The 17,975-nt window shown below is 35.2% G+C and overlaps 1 protein-coding gene across 8 annotated transcripts in view; it reads left to right on the top strand.

The window, feature by feature from the left end:
• LOC121383461 (guanine nucleotide exchange factor VAV3-like) overlaps window positions 1-17,975 on the top strand; it is a 97,665-nt gene extending 79,690 nt beyond the window's left edge. For all 8 annotated transcript variants that reach the window (XM_041513523.1, XM_041513521.1, XM_041513520.1 and 5 more), the window contains 5 exons: window positions 1,121-1,243; window positions 2,389-2,482; window positions 4,656-4,746; window positions 7,924-8,078; window positions 11,361-17,975. In XM_041513523.1, the coding sequence (XP_041369457.1) occupies window positions 1,121-1,243; window positions 2,389-2,482; window positions 4,656-4,746; window positions 7,924-8,078; window positions 11,361-11,405 (508 nt within the window). In that variant the 3' untranslated portion in view covers window positions 11,406-17,975. The remainder of the gene's footprint in view (window positions 1-1,120; window positions 1,244-2,388; window positions 2,483-4,655; window positions 4,747-7,923; window positions 8,079-11,360) is intronic.

Below are 17,975 nucleotides of genomic sequence, written 5' to 3'. Positions count from 1 at the left end.
CCGAACAAAGTGCATAGACTACTCAACTTTATTGGCATGTAGTAGTCAGAATGATAGCACTCGACTCCTGTTTTGTAGAGATTGAACTAATTGCCATCAGATTTAATATTTTAATTCATTAAACTCTCTCAACTTTGATATCTCTCAGGCAGTGTCATCAAAAAGACTTGCAAAGACAGTGTGATAGTATTTAAAAGAGCTTACGAGGTCTCTGTGAATTAGGCCCGTGGTTCATTAACAATTAAATGGTTGAACAGTTAAATAACTGTGCTTTGCATACCTATAGATCTGTAGATGTGCTTTTAATGCAGCCTTTTATTTTCTTCTTTTTTCTTCTTTTCTTTTTGTTTTTGAGTCAGCTACATATATTATTACAGATTTTGCATTTATTATTTATTATATCCATGTTTTCTTTAATTTTTTTGATCACTAAAGTATTAATTATCTTCTCAATAAAGTCTTGTTTCTGTGCCTGCAAAATTTTTCTTTGAAATATTATAAATAGAATAATGTACATGTAAATATAACCATCAGGAGCCTTGTGTTTTGTTTTTGCTAATGTTACATCTAGATTACAAAGATTTTCATCATTATTTTATATTTATTGTCAGTTCTGTATAAAGGATTTATAAACTTGCTTTATAGTGTGTTTATAGATTATTTTAGAATTTAAATTTAAACACCCCCCCCAACATTTTCATTGTTTTGTTTAATATAAGTTTAAGACTTAAAAATGTCTGATCTTTATATATAATTTCACTTTTATACAGAAGAATAACTTCACACTTTCAAAGTGTTTGTCCTAAAGTAGCAAACAGATTTACAAGCTTCAAAGTATTATGTAGATTTAGTAGATTCCTAATCTACATATGATCGGTTTATATAAACTGGTGATTGATCACAAAATTGTATTAATTGCCATTACTACGTTCAACAACAGGACATTGCCATACCATCATTTTGGCTTCATACACAATAAAAGTTATATACCAAAGGTAATTTTTTTATGTATGTTATATTTGATGAATGATACAATTTTTGTTTCTTTTATCATTTTGTCATGACTGAGTGTAAAATGACCAGTCAGTGAAAGTGTGGTGTTAACGGCTGTGTGTTTCAGGTATGTGGGAGAGATGGAGCGTGATGCAGCCCAGAGCAGCCTTGACCCCTGTCCAGACGGAACCTTCCTCATCAGAGTCAGCACAAACCAAGCCAGGAAGGGAGCTTATTCACTCAGTATTAAGTAAGTAAAGCACATACAGTTACATACACATAGTTAGCTTATTCACTCAGTATTAAGTTAGTAAAGAACATAGTTAAATACAGAAAGTGAAGTTATTCACTCAGTATTAAGTTAGTAAAGAACATATAGTTAAATACAGAAAGTGAGGTTATTCACTCAGTATTAAGTTAGTAAAGCACATACAGTTACATACAAAAAGTGAGGTTATTCACTCAGTATTAAGTTAGTAAAGAACATAGTTACATACAGAAAATGAGGTTATTCACTCAGTATTAAGTTAGTAAAGAACATAGTTACATACAAAAATGAGGTTATTTACTCAGTATTTTGTAAAGAACATATAGTTACATACAGAAAGTGAGGTTATTAACTAGTACATGCAGTAGCATGTGGAAGTTATTCAGTATTATTAAGTAAGTAAAGCACACACAATCACAAACAGAAAGGGAGGTTATTCACTCAATATTAAGTAAAATACATACAGTAAATAACAGAATTAGGGACATTTAGTTGAGGCGATCAGTTCGTGATGTATGGCAGGACGTAGCCCAGTGGAACAGACCTCGCCTGATGCACGGACTGTCTAGGATTAATCACCATCAGTGGGCCAATTGCTTATTTCTCATTCCAGCCAGTGCACCACGACTGGTATATCAAAGGCCGTGGTATATGCTATTCTGTTTATAGGATGACGCATATAAAAGATCACGTGCTACTAATGAAAAAATATACCGGGTTTCTTCTCTAAGATTATATGTCATAATTACCAAACGTTTGACATCCAATAGCTGATGATTATTAAATCAATGTGCTCTAGTGGTGGTGTTAAACAAAATAAACTTTTTAACTTTAATAACGTAAAGCTAGGTGAATATTACTGACATTTTTGTGGAACTCTTCTTTCTGATGGCCCCATTTAGGTGCGACAGTCAACTTGATAAGATTTAAAAAGGCAAGAACATAGTTGTATTGAACACGTCTGTTTATATGTTGTGCAAGGTCATTGCAAAGTTTTTTATGCAATGATTATGCGTGGGATCAATTAATTTGTAGTTATTTAACGGAAAGAAATGTAAAAGTAGAAAAATAAGGCACTGTAACTTTGTGGTGACATCTTTAATAAATATGTATCTGTTTATTTTCAGATATGCTAATGCAGTTCGTCATATAAAAGTAAACAAAACTCAGCCCGAAGGAAAATTTTATTTGGCTGAAGGCAGATACTTTGACTCTGTACCAGTAAGTAGTTATTACCTCATTAACAACTTTAACATTAATAATACTAATAATATATTTTGAAGAATTAATTTTGTCCCAGCTATGCCCTGTGCTTATAAAACATTTGGTCTAGACTTGAGACTAATAGAGTCTGAGACTTTTAACACCGTACAGATTGTATCTCTTTGAGGAAAAATATCCGCCCGGTCCCCCCCTCCCCTAACCCTAACCTTAACCCCAACCCTAACCCCAACCCCAACCCCAACCCCAACCCCAACCCCAACCCCAACCCCAACCCCAACCCTAACCCCTAACCCCTAACCCCTAAACCTAAATAAAAATAATAATGGAGGGGACCGGGCGGATATTATACCTCTCTTTGACATCATGGGAGATTTGAGACTATAGTCCGAACCACATTGTTAACAACTATGATAAATTACTCTCCTACCTTTAATTACCGTTAGATTTCCCCCACGTTTTGTCCAGACAGAAACTGTGAAAGAACCATTACAGTGACACAGGTTCCACATACTAGAATGTTACCATATCATCTATGTCCACTTCTCTTAGATCTCCAAGAAAAAATACTACTTTTGTGTGTCATTTAAAAAAAAATTGGTTCAGATATAAATAACTAATAGTAAATTCCATAGTATAAAAAAAGGCATTCTCTGTGGGAAGGACTACAGATAAAAATCAAATTTGAACCAAATTCCGGTTATCTGATTTTTAAATATTGTCCCCCACTAACTATAATCCTTCCCCATCCTCTATGAACACTGTTTTTTGTAAATAATTTCCGTATAATTTGCATAAGATAAGAAACCACTATTTTTGTGTGCAATTTAGAAAGCAATCGGCTACAAGCAATAAGTTGTAGTACATATCACAGTAAGAAAACAGTGGTAAGGACTATAGTGTAGTTGTTAACTCAGTGGTTGTTAACTCAGTGGTTGTTAACTCGGTGGTTGGTAACTGAGCGGTTGTTAACTGAGTGGTTGTTAACTGACTGCAGGGTTTGCACAGGGTGCTGAAAGTGTTGAATGTTCTTGAATTTGACTGGATGTTCTTGAATGTTCTTGAATCTGATTTTCACAAATTTTCATGCATGTAACTAACAATTTGTATGACGGGATAATTTTATTGGCATTTTGTCAAACAATCATTACTTATGTTTGTATGAAAAAATCGGCGAATTGTGTCAAACAAAATAGCGGAGATCCGGGAATTGATAAATTAGTGGTAGTTTGATTCAGTAGATGGCGCCACCTGATATAGGCTAATGCTACAACGTTTTCTATTGGTTCGTTCAAGAGCAAATGACCAATTAGTGCCATGTTTGCTTTTTATTTTCTACGCGATGCCATTTGGATTTTTAATTCGCACATGTTGGAAGTTTCTTGGAACGTTTTCGATCATGCCTTGCCAACATAGAAGTTGCAAGTTTCGGGATAAGTGGCTTGTTGATCCCAAATATAAAGATTCGATAGTGAAAGATCGTGCAGATGACAAGGTTGCAGTATGCAATCTTTACAAGAAACAGTTAAGCATTGTGAATGCTGAAAAGTATGCTTTAGAAAGCTTTATGCTGTTTTCTGTTTTCTTTTAATAAACTGTTGCTTACACCTGACATGTTTGAATTTTTTTATTGTACATGTTCTTGAAAAAGTTCTATTTCCCCCCGCAAATGTTCTTGAATTTGATTTCACACTTTCTGTACGAGTGGTTGTTAACTGTGTAGTTGGTAACTGAGTGGTTGTTAACTGTGCAGTTGGTAACTGAGTGGTTGTTAACTGTGTAGTTGGTAACTGAATGGTTGGTAACTGTGGTGGTTGTATTGTGTGGTGGTTGTACTGTGTGGTTGGTAACTGAGTGGTTAACTGTGTGGTTGTTAACTGGTTGATAACTGTGTGGTTGGTAACTGTTGTTGTTAACTGAGTGGTTGTTAACTGTGCATTAACTGTGTGGTTGTAACTGAGTGGTTGGTAACCGTGTTGTTGGTTATCGTGTGGTTGGTAACAAGAGTGGTTGTTAACTGTGTGGTTGGTAACTACTGTTGTTAACTAATTGTTAACTGAATGGTTGTTAATTGCGTTAACTGTGTGGTTGGTAACTGAGTGGTTGGTAACCGTTTGGTTGGTAACCAAGTTGTTAATTGTGTGGTTGTTAACTTTGTGGTTGTTGGTTGCAGAGACTGGTGGATCACTATCAGCACCACTCATTACAAGACAGCTTCCCTGATGTTGTCACAACGCTAAGGATACCCATCAAACAGGCATCAGGTGAGAGAAAACAACATCCACACCAACACCTTCTAATGACACCATTACTTTCTTTGTTCTTCTCTTTACCACAGCCAGATGATGCAGAAGATATTGATGTCTCACAACCAGAACTAGCTATTCCCAAAGACACTAATTTCAGAAAAACAAGTTTTAACATTGACAAAATTCACAAAACCCTGAAAAGAAAGAAATATTTATTTTTTTAAATTATATAGCTATTTATTCAAATTATATAGCTTTCGATTGTTCCTAATGACTGAACTGTTTCAGGTCAGTGGGTAATTGGCTTTGTCGTTACTGTGTTACTCTATAGTGACTGCATTACTCTATAGTGTGTATGTATGTAATATTGTTTCAGATCAGAGGGTAATTGGCTATGCCGTTGCTCTGTATGACTGTCACTCTGTAGTGTGTGTGTGTGTGTGTTATTGTTTCAGGTCAGAGGGTAATTGGCTATGCCGTTGCTCTGTATGACTCACTCTGTAGTGTGTTTTTGTGTTATTGTTTCAGGTCAGAGGGTAATTGGCTATGCCGTTGCTCTGTATGACTCACTCTGTAGTGTGTTTTTGTGTTATTGTTTCAGGTCAGAGGGTAATTGGCTATGCCGTTGCTCTGTATGACTGTCACTCTGTAGTGTGTGTGTGTGTGTGTTATTGTTTCAGGTCAGAGGGTAATTGGCTATGCCGTGGCTGTGTATGACTGTAGTGTGTGTGTGTTATTGTTTCAGGTCAGAGGGTAATTGGCTATGCCGTTGCTCTGTATGACTGTCACTCTGTAGTGTGTGTTATTGTTTCAGGTCAGAGGGTAATTGGCTATGCCGTTGCTCTGTATAACTGTCACTCTGTAGTGTGTGTGTGTTATTGTTTCAGGTCAGAGGGTAATTGGCTATGCCGTTGCTCTGTATGACTCACTCTGTAGTGTGTGTGTGTGTTATTGTTTCAGGTCAGAGGGTAATTGGCTATGCTGTTGCTCTGTATGACTGTCACTCTGTAATGTGTGTGTGTTATTGTTTCAGGTCAGAGGGTAATTGGCTATGCCGTTGCTCTGTATGACTGTCACTCTGTAGTGTGTGTGTGTTATTGTTTCAGGTCAGAGAGTAATTGGCTATGCCATGGCTATGTATGACTGTAGTGTGTATGTGATATTGTTTCAGGTCAGAGGGTAATTGGTTATGCCGTGGCTGTGTATGACTGTAGGGTGTGTGTGTTATTGTTTCAGGTCAGAGAGTAATTGGCTATGCCGTGGCTGTGTATGACTGTAGGGTGTGTGTGTTATTGTTTCAGGTCAGAGAGTAATTGGCTATGCCGTTGCTCTGTATGACTGTCACTCTGTAGTGTGTGTTATTGTTTCAGGTCAGAGGGTAATTGGCTATGCCGTGGCTGTGTATGACTGTAGTGTGTATGTGTTATTGTTTCAGGTCAGAGGGTAATTGGCTATGCCGTTGCTCTGTATGACTGTCACTCTGTAGTGTGTGTGTTATTGTTTCAGGTCAGAGGGTAATTGGCTATGCTGTGGCTGTGTATGACTGTAGTGTGTATATGTTATTGTTTCAGGTCAGAGGGTAATTGGCTATGCCGTTGCTCTGTATGACTCACTCTGTAATGTGTGTGTTATTGTTTCAGGTCAGAGGGTAATTGGCTATGCCGTGGCTGTGTATGACTAGTGTGTATGTGTTATTGTTTCAGATCAGAGGGTAATTGGCTATGCCGTGGCTGTGTATGACTAGTGTGTATGTGTTATTGTTTCAGGTCAGAGGGTAATTGGCTATGCCGTGGCTGTGTATGACTAGTGTGTATGTGTTATTGTTTCAGGTCAGAGGGTAATTGGCTATGCCGTGGCTGTGTATGACTAGTGTGTATGTGTTATTGTTTCAGATCAGAGGGTAATTGGCTATGCCGTTGCTCTGTATGACTGTCACTCTGTAGTGTGTATGTGTGTGTGTTATAGTTTCAGGTCAGAGGGTAATTGGCTATGCCGTTGCTCTGTATGACTGTCACTCTGTAGTGTGTGTGTGTTATTGTTTCAGGTCAGAGGGTAAATGGGGTACCTGTAAAAAAAAGTACTCGAATTTTGTGCGAAACTAGGGTAGTCATAGACGCTACCCGTTATCTCAGAAACGAGCAGCTTGACCCCCATTTTTTTCTGATTCACTTTAAGTGTAAGGGGTGGTAGTATTTATATCCGTGACGTTTATGTCGGTTGATACGTTGCAGGTAGGAGTTTTAGCCACATATGTTACTATTGTCGTCTATGGGATTTGATTTGGTAGTATACACCCTGTAGTGTGTGTGTGTTATTGTTTCAGGTCAGAGGGTAATTGGCTATGCTGTTGCTCTGTATGACTCACTCTGTAATGTGTGTGTGTTATTGTTTCAGGTCAGAGAGTAATTGGCTGTGCCGTGGCTGTGTATGACTGTCACTCTGTAATGTGTGTGTGTTATTGTTTCAGGTCAGAGGGTAATTGGCTATGCCGTTGCTCTGTATGACTCACTCGTAGTGTGTTTTTGTGTTATTGTTTCAGGTCAGAGGGTAATTGGCTATGCTGTTGCTCTGTATGACTGTCACTCTGTAGTGTGTGTGTGTTATTGTTTCAGGTCAGAGGGTAATTGGCTATGCCGTTGCTCTGTATGACTGTCACTCTGTAATGTGTGTGTGTTATTGTTTCAGGTCAGAGGGTAATTGGCTATGCTGTGGCTGTGTATGACTGTCACTCTGTAATGTGTGTGTGTTATTGTTTCAGGTCAGAGGGTAATTGGCTATGCTGTTGCTCTGTATGACTCACTCTGTAGTGTGTGTGTGTTATTGTTTCAGGTCAGAGGGTAATTGGCTATGCCGTTGCTCTGTATGACTGTCACTCTGTAATGTGTGTGTGTTATTGTTTCAGGTCAGAGGGTAATTGGCTATGCCGTGGCTGTGTATGACTGTCACTCTGTAATGTGTGTGTGTTATTGTTTCAGGTCAGAGGGTAATTGGCTATGCTGTTGCTCTGTATGACTCACTCTGTAGTGTGTGTGTGTTATTGATTCAGGTCAGAGGGTAATTGGCTATGCCGTTGCTCTGTATGACTGTCACTCTGTAATGTGTGTGTGTTATTGTTTCAGGTCAGAGGGTAATTGGCTATGCCGTGGCTGTGTATGACTGTCACTCTGTAATGTGTGTGTGTTATTGTTTCAGGTCAGAGGGTAATTGGCTATGCCGTGGCTGTGTATGACTATGCAGCGACATCGACCAGTCAGTTGAGTCTGAAGATTGACGACAGGATAGCAGTGATCAGTAAAAATGGCAGTGACAAGGGCTGGTGGAAAGGAGAAAATCTACGTACAAACAAGGTACTCACTGTTTTAAAACCTGCTGACCTAATTACTAGACAGGGTAACATATTTTTAGGCTTTTACAGCTCTTTTTTTATCTTTAATTTACATAGTATTTAAACAATTTTCATAAATGATCCATTTTAGCACATTCAACATGTTTAGTTCAAAATTAATATCATTTGAAACAATAGAAATTAGTGGGACATTTTTCACTGTTAAAGTTTGTTTTGTTTAATAAAACCACTAGAGCACATCGATTAGTTAATCATTGACTATTGGATATCAAACATTTGGTAATTCTGAATCGTAGTCATCGGAGGAAACCTACTACATTTTTCCTAATGCAGCAAGGGATCTTTTATTTGCACTTTCTCACAGACAGAAAATCATATACCACAGCCATTTGTCCATTTGTTGTGCACTGGTTGGAACAAGACAAAAATCTAATCGGTTGAATGGATCCACTAAGGTGGTTCGATCCTATGACACAAGCACCTCAAGCGAGCACTCAACTGACTGAACTAAATCATGCCCCATTCTCCACTGTAGTAGAGACACATAATACTACCATTCAGATCCATTCTCCACTGTAGTAGAGACACATAATACTACCATTGATATCCATTCTCCACTGTAGTAGAGACACATAATACTACCATTCAGATCCATTCTCCACTGTAGTCAGGACACACAATACAACCATTCAGATCCATTCTCCACTGTAGTAGAGAGACATACCATTCAGATCCATTCTCTACTGTAGTAGAGACATAATACTACCATTCAGATCCATTCTCCACTGTAGTCAGGACACAATACAACCATTCAAATCCATTCTACACTGTAGTAGAGCGACATAATACCATTCAGATCCATTCTCCACTGTAGTAGAGACAATACTACCATTCAGATCCATTCTCCACTGTAGTCAGGACACACCATACAACCATTCAAATCCATTCTCCACTGTAGTAGAGAGACATAATACCATTCAGATCCATTCTCCACTGTAGTAGAGACATAATACTACCATTCAGATCCATTCTCCACTGTAGTCAGGACACACAATACAACCATTCAGATCCATTCTCCACTGTAGTCAGGACACACAATACAACTATTCAAATCCATTCTCCACTGTAGTAGAGAGACATAATACCATTCAGATCCATTCTCCACTGTAGTAGAGACATAATACTACCATTCAGATCCATTCTCCACTGTGGTAGAGACACATAATACTACCATTCAGATCCATTCTCCACTGTAGTAGAGACGCATAATACTACCATTCAGATCCATTCTCCACTGTAATACTACCATTCAGATCCATTCTCCACTGTAGTCAGGACACATATTACTACCATTCAGATCTATTCTCCACTGTAGTAGAGACACATAATACTACCATTCAGATCCATTCTCCACTGTAGTAGAGACGCATAATACTACCATTCAGATCCATTCTCCACTGTAGTAGAGATGCATAATACAACCATTCAGATCCATTCTCCACTGTGGTAGAGACACATAATACTACCATTCAGATCCATTCTCCACTAGTAGAGACGCATAATACTACCATTCAAATCCATTCTCCACTGTAGTCAGGACACATAATACTACCATTGAGATCCATTCTCCACTGTAGTCAGGACACATATTACTACCATTCACATCTATTCTCCACTGTAGTCAGGACACATATTACTACCATTCAGATCTATTCTCCACTGTAGTAGAGACACAATGCTACCATTCAGATCCATTCTCCACTGTAGTAGAGACACATAATGCTACCATTCAGATCCATTCTCCACTGTAGTAGAGACGCATAATACTACCATTCAGATCCATTCTCCACTGTAGTAGAGATGCATAATACAACCATTCAGATCCATTCTCCACTGTAGTAGAGACACACAATGCTACCATTCAGATATATTCTCCGCTGTAGTAGAGACACATAATACTACCATTCAGATCCATTCTTCAATGTAGTAGAGACACATAACACAACCATTGAGATCCATTCTCCACTGTAGTAGAGTCACATAACACAACCATTGAGATCCATTCTCCACTGTAGTAGAGTCACATAATACTACCATTCAGATCCATTCTCCACTGTAGTAGAGATGCATAATACTACCATTCAGATCCATTCTCCACTGTAGTAGAGATGCATAATACTACCATTCAGATCCATTCTCCACTAGTAGAGATGCATAATACTACCATTGAGATCCATTCTCCAGTGTAGTAGAGACGCATAATACTACCATTCAGATCCATTCTCCAGTGTAGTAGAGACGCATAATACTACCATTGAGATCCATTCTCCAGTGTAGTAGAGAAGCATAATACTACCATTGAGATCCATTCTTCAGTGTAGTAGAGAAGCATAATACTACCATTGAGATCCATTCTTCAGTGTAGTAGAGAAGCATAATACTACCATTGAGATCCATTCTTCAGTGTAGTAGAGACGCATAATACTACCATTGAGATCCATTCTTCAGTGTAGTAGAGACGCATAATACTACCATTGAGATCCATTCTCCACTGTAGTAGAGACGCATAATACTACCATTGAGATCCATTCTTCAATGTAGTAGAGCTACGCAATACTTTTGATCAGACCCACTGTAGTCGGGACATATAATACTACCATTCATTCTCCACTAGATGCAACCAGCCATCTGTTACATTTATGTGAGTTCTCTATCTTGGTTCTGTCAATGCTAGAACATGGTACAATAACAATCAAACATGCTTAGTATGGGTTTTTTCTTCTGGTATTTGTATTTTATGTTTTTATTGCAGTATTAAAAAGAAAACGAAAACACAGTTCAGCTTTTTGATATAAAAGTTGTGTTTTTTAGCTTAAATATATTTATTGCTGTTTAGCTTAAGAGCCTACGTTGATCGATTTACTATTTGTGTAACTGGAAGTTACATAACAAGCGTGTAAACTTAATGATCATTTATGTGCAGTTTCATTTCCTGAACTTCTGTTAAAAAATATGAATTAGTCAATGTTAATTTGTTACATATGTTTACAATTATTAGTTCCCTACCAATCCAACAGGAGGGGACTACAGATTTCGTCTGTCTGTCTGTCCGTCTGTCTGTCCCACATACAGTTTTCAGGGGTTTTTATATATAAAATGTGGTGTATAGCTTTATCATGTACTGTTCTATATCAAGTTTGAATTTCATGGCAATATACCCATTTTTGACAGAGTTATGGCTCTTGGACTTAGGCAATAAGAAAATGTCTTTTGTGTTTTTCAGATCGGTTACTTCCCATTAGCGTATGTGGAGGATGAAGATTACTAGCTGCACTCTGACCAAACTTATAATAATGGCTGGAGGCAGTTCAGTGTTGTGATTAGAACAATATGGCTTCGGAGACCAGACAGAGCGGAACCGATCGTGCTGCATACAGCCCACTTGATTAGCTACCTTGGTGATACATTGTAATGCAGTAAAGAAAACCCAGACATCCAATCATAATGTGCTTTACACTTAGAATGATCAACTGTTTGAGATCTAATCTGCCAAAATGCTAATTAACTCATACGATTGATGTATTTGTATATGTCGACTGTACATAATATAAAATTTGTCATGCCCACTGTACAAAATAAAATAACGTTGTGAATAAGTATAATTTATATATTGGAAGATGTTTGTGTGACAAATGTATGTGGACTTGGCATGGGTCACCAAACCAAGAACAGATGTATGTGGACTTGGCATGGGTCACCAAACCAAGAACAGATGTATGTGGACTTGGCATGGATTGCCAAACCAAGAACAAATAAATGGATGTGGAGTTGGCATGGGTCACCACATCATGAAAGATGTGATTGCTTCATTAACAGAGATGGTTTCTAATTCTTGAATCAACATTAAAAGCTGCATTCTGCATAAAAACTAGTCAAAAGTGTTTCAAACAATCAAGAAATGTTTCTCTTCAACTTAGCCTGACCTCAAACAAATGGCATATTCCCCCCCCCTCCCCCCCCCCATATTAGTAGACTGGTTCGAACATCCCAACAGTAAATGGGATGGCTTAAAATCTTCCAGTGAGTCCTCTGTTTCCTGTTTCTTACTGATTTTTCAATGGTACACAATTTTACATCACATGAAGGAAATTGCAAGATTTTCATTGGTCTATGATAGAAGAAAAACAATGTCAAACTTTATGCTATGTAAAAAAAAAAGAGACATATAATGAACAATGCACTATGACAAGTTGGCGCTTAAAACCCAGAACTTATTAATTTTTTCAGTATAGGCCTTTATCCAGCAGTTTCCAAAAGCCTAACAGTTAGCAAATGTCTCTATCAGTTTTCAAATGTCCTTATTGAACAGGTTTTTTTGCTGGCCGTTATGCAAACACTTTGCAAAGGACTTTCATTGGACAGTTTGCAATGGTCTTTATCAAACAATAGACTTGTATCAAGCAGCTTTCTTACTCCTTTATTGAACAGTTGTAGGGGTCCTTATCGGTGACATGTTCTGAAGGCCATGTGCTCATGAACAATTTAACTGGTACCATGGTCTTCTTTCACATCACATTAATCTAATATATGATGCAAAAACCAGTCTAGCGAGAGATCATGATCACTTGCCCTCTTGAATATGTCTTGGTTTTTGAAAGTCATTACCTAACAATTGTTCAAAGGTCATCAGTTTTTTTATGACGTTTTATCAGACAGTTTGAAAAGGCCTTTAACAAACAATTTCCTAAGACCTTTATTTGAACGCTTTTCAAAGGGCTTAAAATCAATCTTTTCATACATAATCTGACCTGTGCTACTTTACCCCTAGTCCGTATCTCCCAACAGCTAATCAAATGGCTAAAATCTTCCCATGAGAAGCTTGGCCATTCTTCATTGCTATGTCGTTCTCTAAAATAGCTTGCTCTGAATGTGCACGTTAAGCCCTATGACCTGACCTTCATTGCTATGGTCTGGATATCTTTTCTGGCGCTCTCGCTTATCCAAGCCATTGTGTGTTGGATTTGGGCCAGTTTTTAGTTTTCTTCATTTTAAGTCTTTCATTATATACCATCTCTGGATAAATTGAGGAATAATCTCTTTATTCTTTCAACATCCCTGTGTAAACGTGGAACAGTAATAATGTTGAAGCAGTGTGAAGACTGAGTCGCCTGTACTGTATATGCATATTTGTTGAATTTGTGAATGATGTAATGTGACCACGAGCTACACTATACAACACTGTGTTGTTGATCACTGCTGTGTGTGTAAGATACTTGTATATAAAATGCCTTTTAGGGCTTTCTTGTACGTGCTTTTTTTTTTCTTCTCTTGTTTTTTTCTCTCTTTTTTCATTTTCTTTTTTGTTTTCTTCTGCTTCTTTCTTAATTGTCTGTCCAAGTCTAAGGATATTTGGTGTTTATATATGGCTGTGAATGGGTAAATATTTTTTGAAAGTGCTTCCAGAAGATGTGTTATTTAGACCTGTCAATGTACAACTATTTGTCGTCTTGATCATTTATTTCAATTATTGTTCATTTCTTGATGTTGTATTTTCAGTAATGTTTGCACTGGGATTTTAGTACAGTGTATTTTGTTTTTTAAATATTTAGTCATATTTTTATTTTTACCTGTTACATTACATACACGAGACATACTTACTTGTAAAATATATATATATTATTAACTGTAATCTTAATTTAGAAAATAAGTTGGTGACTTTTAATCAAAGGTAAAAATTATAATTATTTAAGAAATTTAAATTTAGATAGATTCGGCCCATTGCTATAGCTCATTTATATATTGTAAATTAAATACAATGCTTCATGAGCCGCTAACATGTTACAATGTACCCAGTACGAAGATACATGCATTTGTGAATTCTGTAAACCACAGTTTCTTGTGTGGTACGATTAGGTTTTCGTTCATGAGAAATATTTTGACATACATCTTGGAATGTATGCGAGTGTTGAATGTTATTTACGAACTGAACTTGTATTCAGTTCTACTGTAGTTATATTTTAGATACATGTACAATTTTCAAGATAATATATTATTCTGTATTCATGTACAGAAAATACTTATGTAAATATGTACATGCATGCTTATACTTTAAAGCTTACAAATTGTGATTATTTTCTCGAGTTGTTGTCTGGTGAGTATTGTGGACTTTTTGTAGGGAATAAAGCTGCATGCTTTAAAGAGATTTCATTTTCAAATTCTGGATAAAATGTTTAATCATGTTTGCAAAAGATAATATTATTTTCAAATTCTGGATAAAACAGTTAATCATGGTTGCGAAATTCTATGTCTTGCTTTCTATTATTAGTCAAGTCAGTCTCTTTAGACAGATTACAATCAAAATTGCATTTTGTTGTAGATAGAATTAAGATTGAAGAAGACATATATTTGTATGTCTTTTACATGTTATGCTTATATGATAAAAATTCCACAATTAAATTTTACAGTGATTCTACTTTGTACATCGAACACTTTACAATGATAAGAAATATAAACATTTCTGCTTCAACAAGCAAGCAGCTGTAGATTGACAACATTTTAGACTTTGAGGTTTTGGGATTTCCTTCAGTTTTAACGACTTTTGCCATTTACCAACTTAACTACTGGCTTCTTAAGAGGCAAATCTTGAACTGATAGTCCCCACCTGTTAGTAATAGTTTTCTTGCATAAACAGATTGCAAAATACTGGTAACTGATGATTGTAGATCAATAGTAATAATAATCAATTAAAGTTAATATATTAAATTAAAGTTACTGACCCTAATTTTTGAGATGCATATCTATTCTCTTTGGTGTGGGAAAGTGCATATAAAAGATTGCATGCTACTACATGTAATGGAAAAATGTAGTGGGTTTCCTCTGAAAACTACATGTCATAATTACCAAATGTTTAACATCCATTAGCCAGTGATTAATAAATCAATGTGCTAAATGTTTTCCCTCTTTTGATAAAAAAAACTACATTTTGAAAATAACGTAAGACATAAGAAGCATGCTGGACATTGCTTTTCCAAGGAATTTTGAACGGGTTTAATTTTCATTATGACTAAATACATTTTTTTTTAAATAATTTATTTTACACTATGGTCAGTGCCTTTAAGTGTAGGAAGCAAATTATTTAGAAGTGTAAAGTTGACAATTTAACAGAAGTGGAACATAAAATGGTGATAGATTTATTATGAAGATGTACTATTTTTAAGCATTGCATGGCAGAATGTGTGTTTATTTTCATATAGATGCTAAAATATTGATAAATTAACAAGTGGCATCAATTGATATTTGATAATTGGTGTATTTGAAAAACCCCACTTATTGCTATATTTTGTATGTTATGCTGTAACATGACAAAATCATCCTGTACACATATACATGAGTTAACTTTGTACATAGAGTAGGATATAGTACAGTTTAATCATCCAATAACTACAAAAATTTATTTTTTAGATGACAAATAAAATAAATATTTCTCATTTATATACACATAAAGTCTGAATATTAGCATCAGTCATTTTCATATTGTAGATTCTCAGCTTCTTATCATATAATACTATTAATAGCCTATTCTATAAAATAACATTTATTTTCCAGGTCACCTACTTAGACTTGTGTAGATTACTTAGGTCATGGAAATATATTAATTCTAAAACAAAAATTTAAAAACATCACCACAATTTTTTTCTGTGATGGAAGAATTATGTTTTAATAAAATAAAGTAATTTAAAACAAATATACATATATGTTTTTTGGGTTTTTTTAAAGAATTAGTTTCAATAAAAATGATGTAAATTATATCTATATTCTCTAAAAGAGAAAAGAATATTTAACAATAAAATATATCTACATTGTATAAAACTCCTGGATGAAAACAATTATGAAGTAACATTATTCAAGATATTTGTGGAAATAAAATTATAGATGCAAATGTGCTTTCCTTGAGCATGACAATGCTCTCAAACCCCATTTGGACACAACATATGTGAAAATAAAATACAGTAGGTAGTGTTTTTTGTTGTCTTATCTTGTTACCTGGTTTGTTTTGTAAACCGAAAAGAAATATAACACCTGATTTATAGCAAATGTTTCAAGGATGTTACGTTTTTTATATTTGAAGTAAATTTCTTATTTGAAAAAAGTGCTAGGTTTTTTCATAGCTGTTTTAAAAGTAAAGGTATTAAAAATAAAATTGATTTCATTAAAATATATGAACATATTGTCTGGAAATGGTGGTAAATGTCTTTGGCTAGTTAGTATACACATAATTATAATCCAGGCATGAAATGACTGAAACCATTAATAGAACAGATAAAACAGGAAAGGAATTATTTTAGTGTGAAACATGTATGCTCATGGATAGACTGGTGAAGTGGGGTGGGGCATTTATAAAGTTGCATAAAAACTGTGATACAGGCAATGACAGGGTAATCTCAGATGTTGTTGCCATCATTTTAAATTGTGCATATGGAAAGCCAGATTTAAGCTGCCATTTTGCCAGATACAGTTTAAAATTGAATTGGTAGCTATTTTTCTTAATTAAATTTGCCCCCAAAAAACTAATTTGTGACAGAATGTTTATTAAGTCTTTATTTTGCTACATTTTATTTGTCTACAACAAACTGAATTTGGCTCACATTTTCATTTCAAATAATTTGCAGCAAATAACTAATTTAATATTTCTCACCAGCTTTTGTCCTGATGCTCATAATTCTCTTGGGTGATATGATATTAACACGCTTAACTGTGTGTCAGTATACATCATTTACAGGGTAAGTTTTTAAAGTAAATAATTTCATAAATCATATAGTATTCAGATAATTGGATTTTGGTTATTTCATATGGACTTTTTTTTTTTTCAAACACTTTTTAAGCCTTTTGAAAATATTTTTGTTTGTAGACATTCAAATAAGTCATAATGATCCTAAATACTCTTCTTCTTTTTTTCTGTGTAAATTTGTTAGATAGCTCAGTTTATTTTGCTTTTACGATATGTATTGCTCAGTCCCAGTGCTCAATCACAACTTATAATTGATTAAAACAGATCAGGGGTTGGTTAGAATTAATGCAAGTTAGGAATTGTTCTTTGATAAGAAGAAAAATGGCTGAATGTGGCAACTGAGAAAGGATAATATAAGTAGACAAATTGAGTATAGCAAGAAATGTCTTCCCTTTTTCAAAACATTTTCTGTTACCCTACTCATTTATATTTCCTTTATTATTTTAATTATTATTTATTTATTTATAATATCATTTTTATAATTAAAAAAGTAAGTGATGCACACACAGTTTATTGTTTTATATGCCTTGTATGTATCTTAAATTTCATTTTTATTTTTTGATTGTATAACAAATTGATTATTATTTATCTTGCTTTAGATTTACCATTTCTAATTAAAAAACATAACTTGAGATAATTTTATTTATTTATTAAGACATATTAATTAAGACCACCATTAAACAGGAGAGTAAAATTAATTTTGTTATAAAATATTTTTTGAAATTTTCCACTGCTTTGAAGCCCAAGAACTTGAAAGGATCAGTTTATAGGTGATGATGATGATGTTGTTTTTAAAATGGGACCATAGGGGAAAGTTAGTACCTTGTTACATGTAGGTCTGTTTTCAGTGAACAGAGGGATCAGGTTTTAGTGATTTTCCTCCATTCATAATGATATTTGTATTATATTATATTTTAGTTTATTTTCAAACACATTTTGGATGTTCTTTTTCTTTTAGTTTTCTTTGGTTTTGCTATCTGTTGTAGGATAGGAGTATTTCCTTTTCCGTGTACTGTTCATCTAACTGCTCACTGGTGTAATTATTCATGTGTACAATATCATCTCGATGTCAAACATTGATATTATCAATGAAATAAATATTTAAATATA

This window comes from Gigantopelta aegis, chromosome 10 (genome assembly GCF_016097555.1).
Source record: "Gigantopelta aegis isolate Gae_Host chromosome 10, Gae_host_genome, whole genome shotgun sequence".
Lineage (NCBI taxonomy): Eukaryota > Metazoa > Mollusca > Gastropoda > Neomphalida > Peltospiridae > Gigantopelta > Gigantopelta aegis.
Note: the sequence above shows the minus strand (reverse complement) of the source record. Positions and strands in the feature narration are given on the sequence as shown.